General features: G+C 42.1%; 1 protein-coding gene across 6 annotated transcripts in view; it reads right to left on the bottom strand.

Annotated features, from left to right (window-relative positions):
* The window catches only part of CTNND2 (catenin delta 2), a 529,021-nt gene that overhangs the window by 449,169 nt on the left and 61,428 nt on the right, over positions 1–18,424 (bottom strand). For all 6 annotated transcript variants that reach the window (XM_082234188.1, XM_082234191.1, XM_082234190.1 and 3 more), the window contains exon 2: positions 539–672. In XM_082234188.1, the coding sequence (XP_082090314.1) occupies positions 539–672 (134 nt within the window). The remainder of the gene's footprint in view (positions 1–538; positions 673–18,424) is intronic.

Here is an 18,424-nt window from a genome sequence, read left to right as displayed (position 1 = left end):
CAGGATATGTGTCAAAATCTTATAGCTGTTTATCAACGTAGCTGTCCATGGAACAGAACAAAACTACTCTAACTTCCCCAGATTTATGGATTTCGGTACAAAAATTCTAACATGGCCTAGATAACAGTAAAAAAAAAGGAAGTCCAGATATTATCATTCCAAGGAAAGGAAAACAAATTCTTCCAGCAAATTATTTCACACCTAAGAATTTCCCACTCAAACCTATAGCAAAAAGTAAGGAAAACATATGCCATTTGCATTTCATACATTCAAATGCAAATAAATGTATACAAACTCACCATTTTGAGTGAATAGCTTACTAATTTTCAGTTCCCTTAAGGCAAGGAAGAAAAACGAAGACTTCAAACCAATGTCTCAGTGACAAAATAATGCAAGTGGATTAAAGAAATAAAAAAATTTTTAGAATATATCTTGCGCCTTAAAGGTACTCAAGCAAGTAACAGGTAGAACTCATGTGTATAACACAAAATGTAATAATAGCACCATGGTTTATTTGAAATTTGTCTCTGTTGCTTACTTGTTCTTTGACTGATGCCAGAATGGCAGATGTGGTCTCTGTTTCAGATCCATCTCCGTTAGATGTATTGAGGACAGGGCTAAGGGAACTTGTCTTGTCAGAAGACGATGGCTGGTCTGGAACAGGCATAGCTCCTGTAACACAGAACCAAGGCATAATTACACATCTGGTTTTATCAAGAATTCAAAATGCATAGAAATAGATGACCTGGTTTCAAGAAAGGAATGTCTAAAGTTTCTTCTTGTTTTGGTTGATGGCCAAAATTGTTTTCTTTCATGGAACTTCCCCTTGTATTTTCCACACACACCTTTTCTGTTTTCATGTATGGTGACTCTAAGATTTCCTTTTGCAACATGCACAATACCAAAGGGGACACATGTTGCCAAATACTTTGATTGGCCTCTATGTGCTCCATGAGGTGTTAAAAAAAATCATTCTAAAAGTTCAGGGCAAAGTACATAGGGAAGTCACCCTACTATATTCTCACAACCTTGTAAAACAGGTTAGTCTGAGAGACAGAGGCTACCCAAAGTGAGTTTCACAGCTGAGCATACATGTGTGTGAACTCAGATCTCCAGAGTTCAAGTCTGACACACTGTTCACTACAGCACACTGTCTTCCTATGGCTCAAGTTGCCTCTGTCCAAGAAAATACATGTCCAATATCTCTGAGTGCATGGAAGTAGTTGTGCAGTCCTTTCGATCCTAGCCTTACACATTTGCTGTTGTCACGAATTCAAAGTATTGTTGTGAGTTGGGGAGGGAAGGGGGCAGGGAGGGCTGTACACAAAGACCCTTCTAATTCCTGGATCCAGCAAGTGTTAAAAATCTAAGCAACGATTCAATAGCCAGACAAGTCTCTTGGTAATGGCCCTCTTAAGTATGGTAAGAAAGAAAGTGGCTCTGTGCCAGACAGCAAATGGATGAGGGGGCCCCTCCTTCAACTTGCTGGTAGTAAGAAAAGACAAAAGCCAGACCTGTGTCGTGTGTGTGTGTGTGTGTGTGTGTGTGTGTAACACAGAAGCTAGAAGAAGAAGAATGCTGAAGCCTGTGTGGTTTTTTGAAAAGAAGAAATGAAACGTAGTACTTGCTCTTGGAGATTTTTACAGTCCTTTGTCATGAAGGGGGTGGGAAGGCAGTGCTAAAGAAGTTAAGTCTCAATTTAATGGTGTTAACACTTCTACAAAGATACTTCCACTATTACTTCCTCCCCTTTGTACCCTAATGAATTATTCACCAGGTCTGATTTCCAGTTTGTATACTAGGCATGAATTTAATATTTAGCTATTTTTTATATAAAAAACTAATAGTATTAAGAACTTTTACATCTAGAAAGTATTGCTGCTTTAATTTAGCAGAAGGTGCTGGTGTCAAGACATATAAATCTAAATGGTTAGGTACCAAAATGCCTAAAGGGGCTGTCCCCCTCATATGAACCCACCAATCTGCTAAGATAATTATCTGAGAGCTTACTTTAGGTCACCTCTGCCTTTGGAAGTTAAATACCGTATTTTTTGCACCATAACACTCACTTTTCTCCTCCTAGAAAGTAAGGGGAAATGTCTGTGCGTGTTATGGAGGGAATGCCTACGGGTGGCATGCCTACGGATTTTCCTCCTCTAAAAACTACATGCGTGTTATGGTCGGGTGCGTGTTATAGAGCGAAAAATACGGTAGGTTTGTTACCAGGCAGGCTAGGCCTTTGTTGTGGCGGCACCTTGACTGCAGGATATCCTCAACAACAGAATATTCTGAACAAACATCTTTGCGGTGCCAATGTTATTTTCTACTAGGTACCAGGTTAACAGTCTTGTTTTTTTCTCCTGAGCCTTTGATAGTAAATAATGCAACCTGCTTTCCCACTTTTTCTTGTTGCTTATTCATTGCTGATGGTTCAGATGTAAAGCAGCCTCGAGAAACCACTGGTGGAATAATAAGGCTGAAACGTGGTTAAATAATGCTTCACAGAAAATGAACAGGTTCATGTGTTAACTGGCATTTAGACGCTTCTTACTGTGTACTAGCAAATGGCCTGTCAGTATGATAACAAGCTGCGTATTCAAGGAATCAGTAGGGGAGGCGTCTGTGCACTCCACAGCATCCTGTCAGCTTTTACACTAGGCATCTACTATGCATATGCTTCCTATAGCAATAATACAAACTTTGTGCCCATGATTACATGCAGGAGATACAACAGCAACTCTGAGATTGTGTAGTTAGTGTAGCAACTCCTCTCTGCCTGTGCAAAATTGCAGTGTTCTCAACAGGGCATCTCCCTGCTGCTTCTATTATTTCTCACATGACGAGTTGAGATTTCCCATGCAATTCGGATATGAAGAAGTCCTCTTCCAAAAGGGTCGTTGTCGTCCCTGCCCCCACACCGCTGCCAAACACACAATGGGCAATTGAAATGACTGGGTCCTAGGAAGCTTTAGAATTTAGTCATTCCTCCAGAATGCATTGGGGTTAAGTGTAAGTTAGGAACACATGAAGGTGCCTTATGCTACCTCAGACCATTCAGACAAGCCAGGAGAGCACAATTGGAGTCCAAAAACACATTCCAGCCAGGCAAAGCACTCAAAGAAGGGTGCCAAGCCAGCAAGGGGTCTGGCTCAGGAGGGTATATAGCCTGGGAAAAATCCCAAGGGCTAGTTAAAAGGGCCTGTTTTTGCCCCCCATCCCACCCCGGCCTGAGGTTCTCCATCTCCCTGGCAGGGAAAGCAATGGCAGTAAAAAAAGAATGAGATGTATTTTCTTATAAAGGGCTTTTTGAGAGGGGTGCAACCAGTTGGAATTAAAAGAACTACATTATAAAACTAAAGCAGGACTGTATGTTGCTTTAAAGTTTGCTCATATGAATTAGCAAATCAGAAGTTTCCATTGTGTTCAATGCAAAATTTCTGTTCCATGAACAGAAGGCCTCATTCAGTTCACAGATGTTATTTAGATCCAGTGGAAGCCCCTTTTCAGAGGGGTTATGCCATTTTCAGCAATTTCCTGTTCCCTCAGAATTACCACCCTTGACAGTGTTTCTCAAACTTGTGTCTCCAGCTGTTGTTAGGCTACGACTCTCATTATTCCTGACCATTGGTCTGGCTAAGTATAATAATAATAGTATTTATTTATTTATTTATTTATTTATTTATTTATTTATTTATACCCCGCCCATCTGCCTGGGTTTCCCCAGCCACTCTGGGCGGCTTCCAAGCGCATATTAAAAACAATACAGCATCAAACATTAAAAACATCCCTGAACAGGGCTGCCTTCAGTTGTCTTTTAAAAGTAAAATAGTTGCTTATTGCCTTGACATCTGCTGGGAGGGCGTTCCACAGGGCAGGTGCCACCACTGAGAAGGCCCTCTGCCTGGTTCCCTGTAACCTCACTTCTCGCAGCCAGGGAACTGCCAGAAGGCCGTCAGCACTGGACTTCAGTGTCCGGGCTGGGCGATGGGGGTGGAGACGCTCTTTCAGGTATGAATGACAGTAGTTGTAGTACATCAATAGCTGAAGACCCAAGTTTGAGAAACACTGAATGCTGTTCCAGCATGTACTACAACCATCCAGAGCAGATTTGGGGTGCCATAGGAGACTGCAAGAGAAAGGAGGAAATAAAGGGGGGACCTCTACCTCCCTTACACCTGTAGGAATAGTACGTATATAAAAACTTGTTTTACAGGAAAGACAAATGGGTGTTACTGTACATAGTGAAAATGTGGGTGTTGATTTCAAAACATTTGAGATATATATATATATATATATATATATATATATATATATATGCTTTCGTAGATTTTCACGGGTACAGGAATGCAGGTTTTGGTGTCTTCGGGTGTCTTCCCGTGTAAGAGTCGGGGTGTCTGTGCGACGTTTCGACGAGGTCTCACTCGTCATCTTCAGGCTGGTGCTTTCGGCTTCTTGTTACTGGAACAGAGCAGAGTTTGGTGTTTGAGTTCCTATAAATACTGTTGAGGGGTGTGGTGTATAGCCTCCAACGTTCTGGGCAGAGAGGAAGTTCCTAGATTAGTGTGCCTTTTCTTCTTTTGTTCCTTAATTACTTGAGGGATATCTTGGGTGATTTCATGAGTGATATTCTGAATATCACTGGGTGGGTCATTAAGTGTAAGCTTTAGCAACTAATCTACACTTAATGACCCACCCAGTGATATTCAGAATATCACTCATGAAATCACCCAAGATATCCCTCAAGTAATTAAGGAACAAAAGAAGAAAAGGCACACTAATCTAGGAACTTCCTCTCTGCCCAGAACGTTGGAGGCTATACACCACACCCCTCAACAGTATTTATAGGAACTCAAACACCAAACTCTGCTCTGTTCCAGTAACAAGAAGCCGAAAGCACCAGCCTGAAGATGACGAGTGAGACCTCGTCGAAACGTCGCACAGACACCCCGACTCTTACACGGGAAGACACCCGAAGACACCAAAACCTGCATATATATATATATATATACATCAATCAATCTTTATTACGGTCCAGAGACCCAAGAAATCATTACAAATCAATACACAATTCGTACAGTCTACCTCCAGGTTAATCAAGCATTTTGTTTAGAATATAGGGCTCATTTGTTCTTGCAACCACCGATAAAAACTTTGCATCAACATATAATTTTCACTTTGTGTGTTACCAGTTTTCTACAATAGCAACCATTGGAAATACTGTATTTTGCAAGAAAATGCATCTTTAAGCTTGGTGGGTGAAAGGGAATAAGAAGGTAGATGAAGAGATACAATACACAGAACATGTAGGGCCTGTTAATTCATGCCTAAGGCATGAATTAAATCATGTGTTTACTATGCACTGTATTGCATTTCAAGATTTTGATTCAAATTAGTTTAGCAGTAATTGATTTAAATGCTTGCTGTGTTATAAGAATTCATTACTGCTTCACTTTCAGAATATACCTGTTGAATAATTTTTCATTGTTTAAGGAGATACCAAGGGACTTTTATTGTTTTGCTTATTGTATTATGATGGTTTAATTAAAGCTTTCTATTTGATATTCCTAATTCAGTGCAATTGCTTTTTGATAATTTGATATTTGCATAAATCAATATTGGCAGTTCCTTAAGATGCAGTGTTTGAAATTTGTGCACCTAGCAATCAACCTGAATATTATCATCTGGAATAAGAAATATAGTAACCATGGTGTTCATGAACTATCAAAACTGGGGCTTAATGTACAGATGGAAGGAACCACTGTCAGGATCCAAGCATTGTGTAGGGTATATGATATTGACATTCTCTCCCAACAAATGGCATCAACAAGGGCAAACAATACAGTTTCAGTACCATGGCCAGACATGAAGCCAGACTTGAATGGATCCGAGTAACCAGTTTCCTCCAAGCATGCCTGAAGGTAGACTACCACCACCTTCGCAAGCACCTTGCCTAGAAAGGCTATATTTGCCCCTGGGCAGTAGTATTTTTACTTCCTTTTCCTATTGAACAAACACATTCTGAGAAATAAAAGCTTATTCCAAGGGCGCAGCAATAAAACTGGTAACACATTTGCAAAGCTAATCAGGGTCCGGTCCGGTTTCAAATTGGATGGGAGATGGTGTGTTGCTATTCCTGCACTGCAGGTGGTGGGACTAGTTGACCCTACTCTACAATGCTATTATTCTATGAGTAAGAAGCCAATTATTTTCAAAAGGTACTCAAATTGTCACAATTATATGGCACTTAAGGGTGTTATCTTCTTGGTAAACAGTTAGCATAAGGCAGAATTTATTCTGCTTAATTCCAAATATGATGTAATACCAATACAATGTAAGCTTGAATTTTTTTTCAAATGAACACTAATGAACAGAATAAAAAAATTCCTTCCAGTAGCACCTTAAAGACCAACTAAGTAAGTTCTTGGTATGAGCTTACTTGGTATGAGTTCTTGGTATGAGCTTTCATGTGCATGCACACTTCTTCAGATTGGTATCTGAAGAAGTCTGCATGCACACGAAAGCTCATACCAAGAACATACCAAGATTGGTATCTGAAGAAGTGTGCATGCACACGAAAGTTCATACCAAGAACATACCAAGATTGGTATCTGAAGAAGTGTGCATGCACACGAAAGCTCATACCAAGAACATACCAAGATTGGTATCTGAAGAAGTGTGCATGCACACGAAAGCTCATACCAAGAACTTACTTAGTTGGTCTTTAAGGTGCTACTGGAAGGAATTTTTTTATTTTGACTATGGCAGACCAACACGGCTACCTATCTGTAACTGAAACTAATGAACAGGTTACTCTATAAAAGGAGAACCAAAGGGGGCGGGGGCAGAATCAATACATTCTCATGCTACATACTTTTATGGCTTCAAAAAAAGGTGGTATAATGGAATGCAATCATGAATTATGGAGCCTTGCCTAGAACCATGTCTACATAACTGCACACCAAGCAGGACTCGCTACTATTTGGGGATGGAAATAAATTATTTACTATCTGGCACAACGAATAAAAGCTAGCCTCATGACTGCACAGTATTAGGCAGCTTCAGAGGTGAAGTGCTTTCTGCACACTTGAAATTGAGAGCTTGGCCTCAAATGATAATCATACAGGCCATCAGGGTGGGCTGTGGTTTCCCTGTGTTGTGGGAAGCACTAAATCAAAGGCATAAGCTATTTTCTTTAAATAGTGTATTTGATATAAAACGGATTCTTAGGTTGAGCTATGGCTCTGTTTAAGCTTGTGCATGCTCCTCCCCATGCCTTTCTCTTTCCCAAGTCTAATTTGTGGGATGAAGAAGGCTACTTATTTAACTTCTATTGAGTCACTTCTGCTAGAATGTGCCTTAACAGTTATACTAGTTGTAGTCTCCAAAAGTTTTCATATACAACAGCATACAATTTTAAGGAAGAAAGCCTATGCACGAGAGGCTGGCATGAAGCGAGGTAGTGTAAAATAGTATTCAAATACTCAGCTGATAGACTAGTAAACATATTACAATCAACATTCATTAACAATATTGGTTGATATGAGGTAACTAATGATGGATCTTTGGGGTCTCCTTGGGAATTACCATTACCGTATTTTTCGCTCCATAGGACGCTCCTGACCAAAAGACGCACCAAGTTTTTAGAGCAGGAAAACAAGAAAAAAATCTGACTCGAATGTTGTACTAAACTATTTAAAACAGCTAAGTGTGTGTGGCTCCTGTCCACTTTGCTGCTTTAAAGCGAGCCACGGTATATAATGATGAGAATGGAAAAAGGACACATTCCATTATAATGTAGCTGTTTTCATTATCACTGGGAAGTCAGTATTGGTAGCAGTCACAAAAACTAAAATTTGAGCATTTTACTGTTATTAATCAAGAATATTAATAGTCAGGGAGAGAAACCAGGGCTGTGCAAATGAGAAGTGCTTGGAGTATGGAGGAACAGCAAAAAGATCCAATGATTGCGCTCCAGTTCCTAAATCTCTGAAGTTTTCTCAAAGCAGGCACGGCTGTTTTGAAAGGAAGATTCAAAATGGAGTGACTGAGCAAAGAACAGAGGAGGAAAAGAGGGCAGATAAATAGCTTCCATTCAATACCAAGAGAACACAATGTTTTTGGTTTGGTATAGGTGGACTGTACTTGTAAGAATTTGTATAATGGAGTGGAATATCAGAGCCTCTTTTCAGTAGTAAAGATTAGCTACTAGGAACATGGTCCACACACACACACAGGATGCCTGGTTATAGCTGTGCAGTTTAAACTGTTCCTGAGCCAGATACCTGCTCAGTTTTAGCTGAAATTACTATTACTGGTTTGTGGAGATGCTTTGCATGTATTGATGACTATTTCTGCAAAACTGCTACTTGAAGAAATCCCCAAACTTACTATTTTTAAACTTCAAATGGAGCTCAGAATCCAGTTAGGCAATCCTTTGCAGTTGAATTAGGAGGCACTGAGAGACAGCAATTTGCTGCTCCCCACCCCCATGAGCAGCCCAGGAACACACAGCCTTCCCTCTGCTTGCAAACCTTGTCGGGACTTCAGGGGAAAGCAAAGTCTGCAGGCAGAGCAGTGTGGCTCCTCCCCCCACCCCCAAAGAGCAGCCCAGGAGCACACAGCCTTCCCTCTGCTTGCAAACCTTGTCGGGACTTCAGGGGAAAGCAAAGTCTGCAGGCAGAGCAGTGTAGCTCCCCACCCCACCCCCAAAAAGCAGCCCAGCAGCACACAGCCTTCCCTCTGCTTGCAAACCTTGTAAACATTGCCGGGGCTTCAGGGGAAAGAGGAGGTTGCCGGCAGAGCACCGTGGCTCCTCCCCCCACCCCCAAAGAGCAGCCCAGGGGCACAAGACAACAGCGATTTGGCTCCAGGGAACACACATTCGCTCCATAAGACGCACAGACTTTTCCCCTTACTTTTTAGGAGGGAAAAAGTGCGTCCTATGGAGCGAAAAATACGGTATGTTTGTTTCGAGAAATATTTATCCCAAGGTGGCTTGCATTGCAGATGAAAACAAAAACCAATTAAACAATTAAAAAACAATAAAACAGCGCAATCAAATCTGAATTTAAACAGCAGAGTAGAATGTTTCAATTCTAGTGTTTTAAAATACAAGCAATTCCCCATGTGTGTAGGGATTGCATTCTGAGGCACCACACACATTGGTGGGATGTCGGCGGTTGTGTGTGCCTTGAACGTGTGCCAGTGGGGAGTTGTCTGTTCATCTTCCTTGCAATGCTCAAAAAAAAAAAAATCATTAAAAATGTCTCATTGAATAAGGGAACGGTCCTATATACAAGAAGCTGGCATAAAGCAAGCTGGCGTAATTTTACGCTGGGTCCAAATCTTGTTGAGGAGCAAGACTACTGCTGGCTGTGCAGCCCCATGCCTATCAGAAACAGAACAAGCCTTGAAAGTAAAGTTTGACTTATGCCATCCGTTTTGCCAGGTCACATGATTGAGTTGAACAGAGCTAGGATCCAGCTTAAGTCCCTGCTTACTGGTCTCCCCACCTTCATGTCCCTGCAACCCTCCTCCCCCCTTTTTGCAACTTACACTGAACTCAGTTCAGCCAGCTTCAGTGCAATCAGAAAAGCCCCAACTGAGCCAGGATGAGCAAATTACGCCACTTCAGCTGAACCACGTTTGCAGCCTTAATGCTGACTGAGCCAGGATCCTCTTGGCTCAGCAAGAGATCCACAGCACCCTCAGTAGCTTATCTCAGCAGAACTTGTAGGATTGCATCCTAAAAATGTCTTAGCCTGACACCTAAAAGACAACAAACTGTCTTGGGGAGCTAGTATCGCAACTGGGAGGTCATAGATAAATAGTCCAATATTTGGTGGCTTCCTGCTTGATAACTGGTCGTGGTGGAACTAGGACCTCAGGGAAAGTTCTTAATGTTTGAGAAGTACAGTGCTACCTCAGGTTACATACACTTCAGGTTACATACACTTCAGGTTACAGACTCCACTAACCCAGAAATAGTACCTCGGGTTAAGAACTTTGCTTCAGGATGAGAACAGAAATTGTGCAGCGGTGGCGCAGTGGCAGCAGGAGGCCCCATTAGCTAAAGTGGTGCTTCAGGTTAAGAACAGTTTCAGGTTAAGAACAGACCTCCGGAACGAATTAAGTACTTAACCTGAGGTACCACTGTATAGGATAGTAGAAGCTACCCAAGTCCCAAGCCACAAAGGGCTTCAAAAGGTTAAAATCAACACTTTGAACGGAGCATGAAAACAAAACTGGTAACTAGTGTAGATCTCTTGAAATTGGCAAGATATGTTCTTAGCAATCCATTCCAATTAAATTCCTGGCAGATTTATTCAGAGTAATTGCACTATCTTCAAGCGCTGCCCCACATACAACACATTGGTAAAGGTAAAGGGACCCCTGATCATTAGGTCCAGTCGTGACCAACTCTGGGGTTGCGGCGCTTATCTCACTTTATTAGCTGAGGGAGCAGGCGTACAGCTTCCGGTCATGCGGCCAGCATGACTAAGCCACTTCTGGCGAACCAGAGCACTGCACAGAAACGCCGTTTACCTTCCCGCCAGAGCGGTACCTATTTATCTACTTGCACTTTGATGTGCTTTCGAACTGCTAGGTTGGCAGGAACTGGGACAGAGCAATGGGAGCTCACCCCGTCGCGGGGATTTGAACCGCCAACCTTCCGATCGGCAAGTCCTAGGCTCTGTGGTTTAACCCACGGCGCCACCCACATCCCCATACAACACATTACATTATACCAAATAAGATGTTATCACAGCACAGGTCCCAGTTGCAAGATTATCCCTGTCTGAGAGAGGACACAACTGGCAATTTTACATCAAATATATCAAAATTCCACTAAGTTGTATCTATAAACAATAACATAATTCACGCTAGTAGGACTAACTAACCTGTTTATAAAAGTAGTGCACTCAAACATTATAATGGTGAAATGCTGAAAAGGCAAGAGGAGTAAATCTGCTTTCATTTCTCTCTCCTTGCTTTGGATCACAGGCTTTCTCAGAGCATTTTAGTTGGTGAGACATGCATAAACATTAACAGCAAAGGAATGCCTGTCTAGTTTAGCATCGCTTTAAAACTGGCCACAGCTGCCATCTGTGTAGCTGTAGTATACAAAAAAATATACATATACCACTAAAAGTACAGGGATTGGCTTAGTAATGCTATTTGTAAGAGAACATCTGGGATCTGCAAAAGGAAGTTTCAAAAATAGGCTCATGATAACATCTGTCGGGTTCTATTTATAATTCATCTTAGGTGGCCTTTTACAGTCACTTTCAGCCTTAATAATGCCATCCCATAGATGCCCATTGTTACCCAAATAATAGTGGATTCCTATACATTTCTACTCAGAAGGAAGCTCCACTGAGTTCAATGTCACACTGCTCAATAAGTCTGTAAACCATAAGATTACATCCTAATCTGGGGAAATAAACAGCTATAGGTAGTTTTGACCTGGAGACTCAACAGTGTCTGACTATCCTGTTACATAGCATGGGTGTTTTGTTAAATAAATTCACTGTTTTGTTAAATAAATTAAGTTTGATTAAAGTTTTGATTAAAGAGAACACCATTAACATCTAGACTAGCCATAGGCAAACTCGGCCCTCCAGATGTTTTGAGACTACAGTTCCCATAATCCCTGACCACTGGTCCTGTTAGCTAGGGATGATGGGAGTTGTAGTCCCAAAAACATTTGGAGTGATGAGTTTGCCTATGCCTGATCTAGACCCTGATGCTTACAGTCTCCTTATTTTACCTTCTCCTGCTATGAACTCCTGCAGCCAAAGCACATTTCAGCCCTGGCCTGGTTAATTTTTGCTGTGCTAGGAAATAGGGATTAAGCACACCACAGTTTTTCACATTTTCTTTTATATAGCACCATCAGGTTATATGTCACTTTACAGATACAGTGGTGCCTCGCAAGACGAAAAGAATCCGTTCTGTGATTCTCTTCGACTAGTGGTTTTTTCATCTTGCAAAGCAAGCCCATTGACGGATTAGCGCTATTAGCGCTATTAGCACTATTAGCGGCTTTTAGCGGCTTATCGGCTTATTGGATCAGCTGATAAGCGGCTTAGCGGCTTAGAAAAGGGGGGGGGAAGGAAAAAAAACCCGCAGGAACTCGCAAGACATTTTCGCCTTGCGAAGCAAGCCCATAGGAGATTCGTTTTGCGAAGCACCTCCAAAACGGAAAACTCTTTCGTCTAGCGAGTTTTCCGTCTTGCGAGGCATTCGTCTTGCAGGGCACCACTGTATATACGAAAGAAACAGGGGGTTTCAGATACAGTGGTGCCTCGCAAGATGAAATTAATCCGTTCCGCGAGTCTCTTCGTCTTGCGGTTTTTTCGTCTTGCGAAGCACGGCTATTAGCGGCTTAGCGGCTTAGCGGCTATTAGCGGCTTAGCAGCTATTAACGGCTTAGCGGCTTTAAGAAAAAGGAAGCAAACTCGCAAGACGTTTCATCTTGCGAAGCAAGCCCATAGGGAAATTCGTCTTGCGGAACGACTCAAAAAACGGAAAACTCTTTCGTCTAGCGAGTTTTTCGTCTTGCGAGGCATTCGTCTTGCGGGGCACCTCTGTACTGGTTTGTTTCATTTTAACTAGCCAGAGTTTCTCAAGTTTGGATGCAATGGGGAATTGTTGTTAAATGTTATTTCTTTTTGTGAACTATTTTGAGGTCTGCCCCCCCTTTTTACAATCAAATGGCATATAATTTTGTGAATTAATTAAAATTAGCTACAGTTGTACCTTGGTTTTCAAACAGCTTAGTTCTCGAACGTTTTGGCTCCCAAATGCTGCAAACCTGGAAGTGACTGTTCTGGTTTGCGAACTATTTTTGGAAGCCGAACATCTGACAGGGCTTCTGATTGGCTGCAGGAACTTCCTGCAGCCAATCAGAAGCTGTGCTTTGGTTTCTGAACGTTTTGGAAGTTCTGGAATGGATTCCATTCGACTTCCAAGGTATGAATGTTATTGAAAAGTGAAAAATTGCAGCTTTCGGGAGTGCATGGGTCTGAGGTTCACGCAAGCTCAGTTCTTTTAATGGCAAAGCATGGTTTGCTGTTATGTCTAAGCCAGTATGCCATGCATTAAAATATTCAGAAAGCTCAAAAAAATTATCTCCTAAAATGTTTGCATTTGCAGAAAATGCCAATTAGCTGAATTTGTTTTTTATGGTTTGTTTTAAAACATGCCATTTTATTTATACATGTTTGAATGGTTTCTTTTTCTTTTTCTTTTTTAAAGGAAAGGAACAAGCGTACTGAAGAGAAAACTAGACAACCAGAAAACAGCCACTAGCGTTTTAACAAGTGTTCTAAAGAGTCCTTCAAAGAAAAAGTAAAAGAGAGGGTGACATATGGTTGAAGGCCATTTCTGCTTCAGCTTTTAAATGAGTAATAAACTAAAATCTGTTCACCTCCATCTATTGCAATGCAGCAACAGCCAAAAGCAATGATTTCCTTACTCAAGTGAATTGCCCCTTAAGCACGCAATACAATACTTTTCCGAAGCACTGGATGCAGGCTCACCCACCAACACCAATATAACTCCCATTTACTTTAATGTAAAATATTGTGTGCGTGTGTGTGTCATACTTTGAATATGTAAAGGACACAACAAGAAGTGTTTTTGTTAGAGACATTGAATTTATTGTAGATTGTGAGTTCGACTGAGTGTAGAGCAGGCTTCCTCAACCTCAGCCCTCCAGAAGTTTTTGGCCTACAACTCCCATGATCCCTAGCTAGCAGGACCAATGGTCAGGGATGCTGGGAATTGTAGTCTCAAAACATCTGGAGGGCCGAGATTGAGGAAGCCTGGTGTAGAATAAGCAGCTGTGGAAATCTGATAAAGAATTGCCACTGCCAATTTGACCCTGCTGTTTGTTGTTGTTGTTTTTGCATATGCCTGTCTCGAGAGGCAGTGTGTGTCGTGATGCGCGAGGTCAGTTTGTGCATTCATGTGCACAAACTTCTGGCCACACCCACCATTGATGTGTGGCTCCCACACATCTGGAGGTGAAGCAAAACCACTGTATTAGAAGCCCAGAAGTGACCTCCCCAGGATGTAAGCCAGGGCTGTGTATATGGAGGTCCTGGGCTGCTCAGACAACAAGACCACCCTCATTGGCGTGGTCCAAAGGAAAGCAGAGCACCAACTTGGCTGCAGGAGTTGCCAGAAAGAGGAGTACAAGGTGCCATCCAACCGTCTTAGGATTTGTGTAGGGTTTACTCCTTAGCCTTTTCTTCTCCCAAAGCTATCCCACAAGACAGTGAAGGTTTGGGGTCTTCCTTCTCCTAGATGGGCTCCCTTCCCTGGTTAACACACCCCATCTACCTCTCACTTCCCTCTACAGTATGTGCAGAAACTGCCTTCCTGACCACTGGAGCCACTGTTGGTTTTGTCCACTCACTCTGCAGGAGCCTGTCTTCTCATGCAGGGGAAGTCCATAACTCACTGAGAGTTAGAGACCCATCACCTGTTTTAGCTGGCCAGTTGAAGTCACTCCTGGGGTGTGGCTGCTGTCGCACGCTGACAACTTCTAGGAGCCACAGGTGAGAGCTGAGTGCAGGGTGGGGAACAAGATGGACAATGTCTTCCCAAAAGCACACTGAAAAAGATGGAACAGCAAACAGAGGTTTGCTCTGTTAACAATTAAAAAAGAGTGAGAGAAGGAAGCTCCATGTGCTGACATAAACACGCTATCTCCAAACAACCCCTTTCTTCCTTTGCTTCAGCCCCAACAGGCCACCCAGAAATGCCCCACTCAAAATCAGACAAACCCCAAAACAAAATGAAAGTAGAATAGCCCTAGCTTGGCATGCCCCTGCTGTAATTTCCGAGAGTCACCTTTTAAAGACTCCTGCCTACCTATTTGTTCTCTCTTGCATTGCAGAGGTCTACTTAGGTCAATGTAAGTAGCAGGTCAGTACTGCTGGTACATAATAGCATATACTACATCAGAAGGTGTGCAGGTGAAATCCCTTGATGGCATGCTGATGTTGTTAGGTCTTGAGGGTGTTCCTTGAGTAAATATGCTGAGCTTTGTATTTCTGCGCTGTCATCCAGCTTGAGAAATATGGGGATTGATCTGAGTACATATTGCTCCTAATTGGATCAGAGAAAATATATCTTCTGTCTCCTCTTACTGGAAAGCACAACAAAAAAATATCAAAGCGTTTCCCCTAATTTTACTAAGGCTTACTAATTAACTGGCATTTTCTTTTAGAAAAGCTATTTCTCAGCATAACTCTGAAACCTAATCAGATTTCATGAAAATGTCAAACTGCTGCCTCAAGCAATGTTCTGAAAATTAAACTTGCGTGGCATTTATTTCATAAAGTGGATTACTATGTTTAATGAATTTTGTTTTTGCATATTAAAATTAAAATTAGAATATTTTACATTTACGGCATAATATATTTGCAAACCATATCAATTTTTTATTGTTGCCTCCTAAAAATCAGCAGCGTGCTCAACAGCTCCAGCTCCACTGCAATGTGTGCTGGCCAGCTACAATTTTATTTTAAGAAAAATTTTATGACATTTAAGAAAAATAACAAACTGTGTTTAAGGGGGCAATCCTCTACAGTTTAAGCTGGCATAAAGCAAGGCAATGCAAGATAAACCACCTAAAGTTATGCCACACCCTCTGCCTAATCTGGCAGAAGGGAGACCTTTGTAGGTTTACACTAGGTTGCCAGGGCATATGACCAAGCTGAACAGGCTTAGGATCTGGGCCCCCCTACTGTCCCATACCTATCAAGTCACAGAATGCCCCCCTTTTTTCAATTGCTGGTCAAGGAATATTTTTATTTATTTATTTATTTATTACTTGCAAATGCTGAATATAGATAAGTAACAGCAATCAAGACCCCCAACTCACCACCCACGACATCAAGTCTTCCTTTTCCCCTTCTTAGAGAGTGCAGCTGAACACACCCTTTGGCAAATCAGAGGCTCAAACTCAGGACCTTCAGATTATGAGACTGACATGTTGCTAAATACGCTAAGAAGGGGGGTGGACAGTGGCATCTCCCCCCCATTGGGGATGGTGGATAGGGCAGCTCACGGCAGGTCTGGTCACAAAAGCCAGAGCCAGGTGGTTATAGGAGGTGGAGACTATGTTGTTTTTCTCTCACTCCGTCCACTCTCCTTGCAGAGATGCACAACTCACAATTCATTGATATTTACGCAAAGTGGGACTTCCGGGTTAGCGCCATCGCCGAATGGCGGACTCCCTCCGAGCTCCGGAGGGAGTCGGCTCGGCAGGGGTCGGGTCCTACCGCGCCGGCGACGCAGGGACCCTTAAAAACCACGGGAACGGATCCCGTGGACATGGTGACTCGGCTGGCACCGTTATCGCCCTCCCGGCTCGTGAAGGAGCCTTTTTAAAGGCTACGGATCGGGCGCCGGGGAGTGGCGTGGTGCTTTGAGTCCTCCGCTTCCCCTGCCGGGCGCAGCCGCATGCCATCCGGCGGAGAGCGCTGGCTTCTTCCAAAGGAAATTCGGACAATTAACAACAACCCGTGAGTAATTGGGCAACCGGGTATAAAAGGAGGAAAAAAGAAAAATTTTTCCGGATTTGGCACGAGCGGGAGGGGATCCAAAAAGGAAGTCAGTCCCCTCCCTGATTTGTAAACATGCTAAAACAAGGACTGAGAAACCAAGATCGACTTAGAAGTTTATTGATGACAAAAATTACTAACTCCACGATGTGAATTATAAGAACTGTGCTGGAGGAGAAGAGTCGAGGGTGAGAGGAAAAAGGCACCCCCCCCCTGGGAACCGGGGCGATTCGGAGAACCTGGCGAAGAGAGATGGAGAATTTGACAGCTGTCAAAGGAGCTGTCAAAGCTGGAAAATATAAAGAGGACTTTGCTACAAGTTTTTTTGCTGGTTAATTTTGTTACAATTTGATATAAATATGGATATAAACTGTCGGGGAAAAAGAAACAACAAATTGACTTTTGGACTAGAGGATACAAAGTTATTGCAACCCCCCTAGAGGGGTTTCGGGACATTACAAGTGTCGTATGTGGAAAACTACTCTGGGATGTGCATAGGTCTTATCTCCTGGGAAAGCTGCAGAACTGAAATATTATTTTGTCTACAGAGGTGACCATAATACAATAGAATCTTCTATTGAAGCAAGAAAGGAACTGGACGTAAGTCTTTGTCCCTGAATAACAAACCTCTGTAGAGACACTAAGTTTTGAAACAAGAATGTTTTGACAGCTGAACAAGACAGAAACCTGAGAAAACAAGAAACAAAAGAGTAAATGACTAAATACGACACGGAAAGAACAACGGGAGGAGCAACAAAAGATTAAGGAAAATTAAAGGCCTCTATTAGACTGGATTTATGAAGTTAAGTATTATTAAAACAACCAAATCTGAAGAAACTGGCAAGATGGACTGAGAAAAATTTGGCTGTGGACTTAAGATCTCCAGGCCGACAACATATAGACAAATGGACATGGGGAATCAAAACCGGGGAAGGGAGGGGGAACCCTAGAATCCAAAGGCTTTGTAACCAATTTTTTGAACTTTTCTATATATTCTATCTTATATTCTTTATAACTTTGATCCTATATGTTTTCGTTTTTTCCTTTTTTAGAAAGGGGGAACTCGTGGAAGGAATGAGAGCTGATCTTGGGGGGGGGGAATTTTGTTTTATTATAAGACGAGGAGTGATGTTAAGATTGTGTAAATTTAAATTGGTTTATGAGTAAAATATATCAGGCTTAAATTTGGGGATGAGAACTTGTGGAACCAACTTAGGGAAAGGGGAATACAGTCGGGAGGGGAAGGAGGAAGTCCCAGAAAGAAGGCTATGAAAAGAAGGGTCTAAACTAGTCTCTCTTTTTCTTTCTTTTCTTTATCTTTCTTATCTTTTCTATTCTGTTATTATTGGAAATTTTAATAAATATGATTAAAAAAAAAAGATATTTACGCAAAGTGATAATACATCACCCCTGGTGAGAACCTTCAGAAATGCAACCTTCAGGAACAGTTAACACCGGTAGCCCAATCCAAAGCAAGTTTACAATGGTACCTCAGGTTACGTACTTAATTCGTTCTGGAGGTCCGTTCTTAACCTGAAACTGTTCTTAACCTGAAGCACCACTTTAGCTAATGGGGCGTCCTGCTGCTGCCGCGTCGCCAGAGCACAATTTCTGTTCTCTAAAGTTCTTAACCCAAGGTACTATTTCTGGGTTAGCGGACTCTGTAAACTGAAGCGTATGTAAACCGAGGTACCACTGTAATAAGGAATGTTAAGAATGGCCCCTTTTGGAATTACACTGGCCTTGGTTCATCAAGCTTTGGCTGAGTCCCAGAACAGGCTCCAACAATTTAAAGCTGATAATAATAATAAAAGGTTAAAAGAAATTACATTTATAAGAAAAGG

This window comes from Podarcis vaucheri (assembly GCF_965113315.1).
Source record: "Podarcis vaucheri genome assembly, chromosome: 8".
NCBI classification, from domain to species: domain Eukaryota; kingdom Metazoa; phylum Chordata; class Lepidosauria; order Squamata; family Lacertidae; genus Podarcis; species Podarcis vaucheri.
This window is presented reverse-complemented; position numbering and strand designations above follow the sequence as displayed.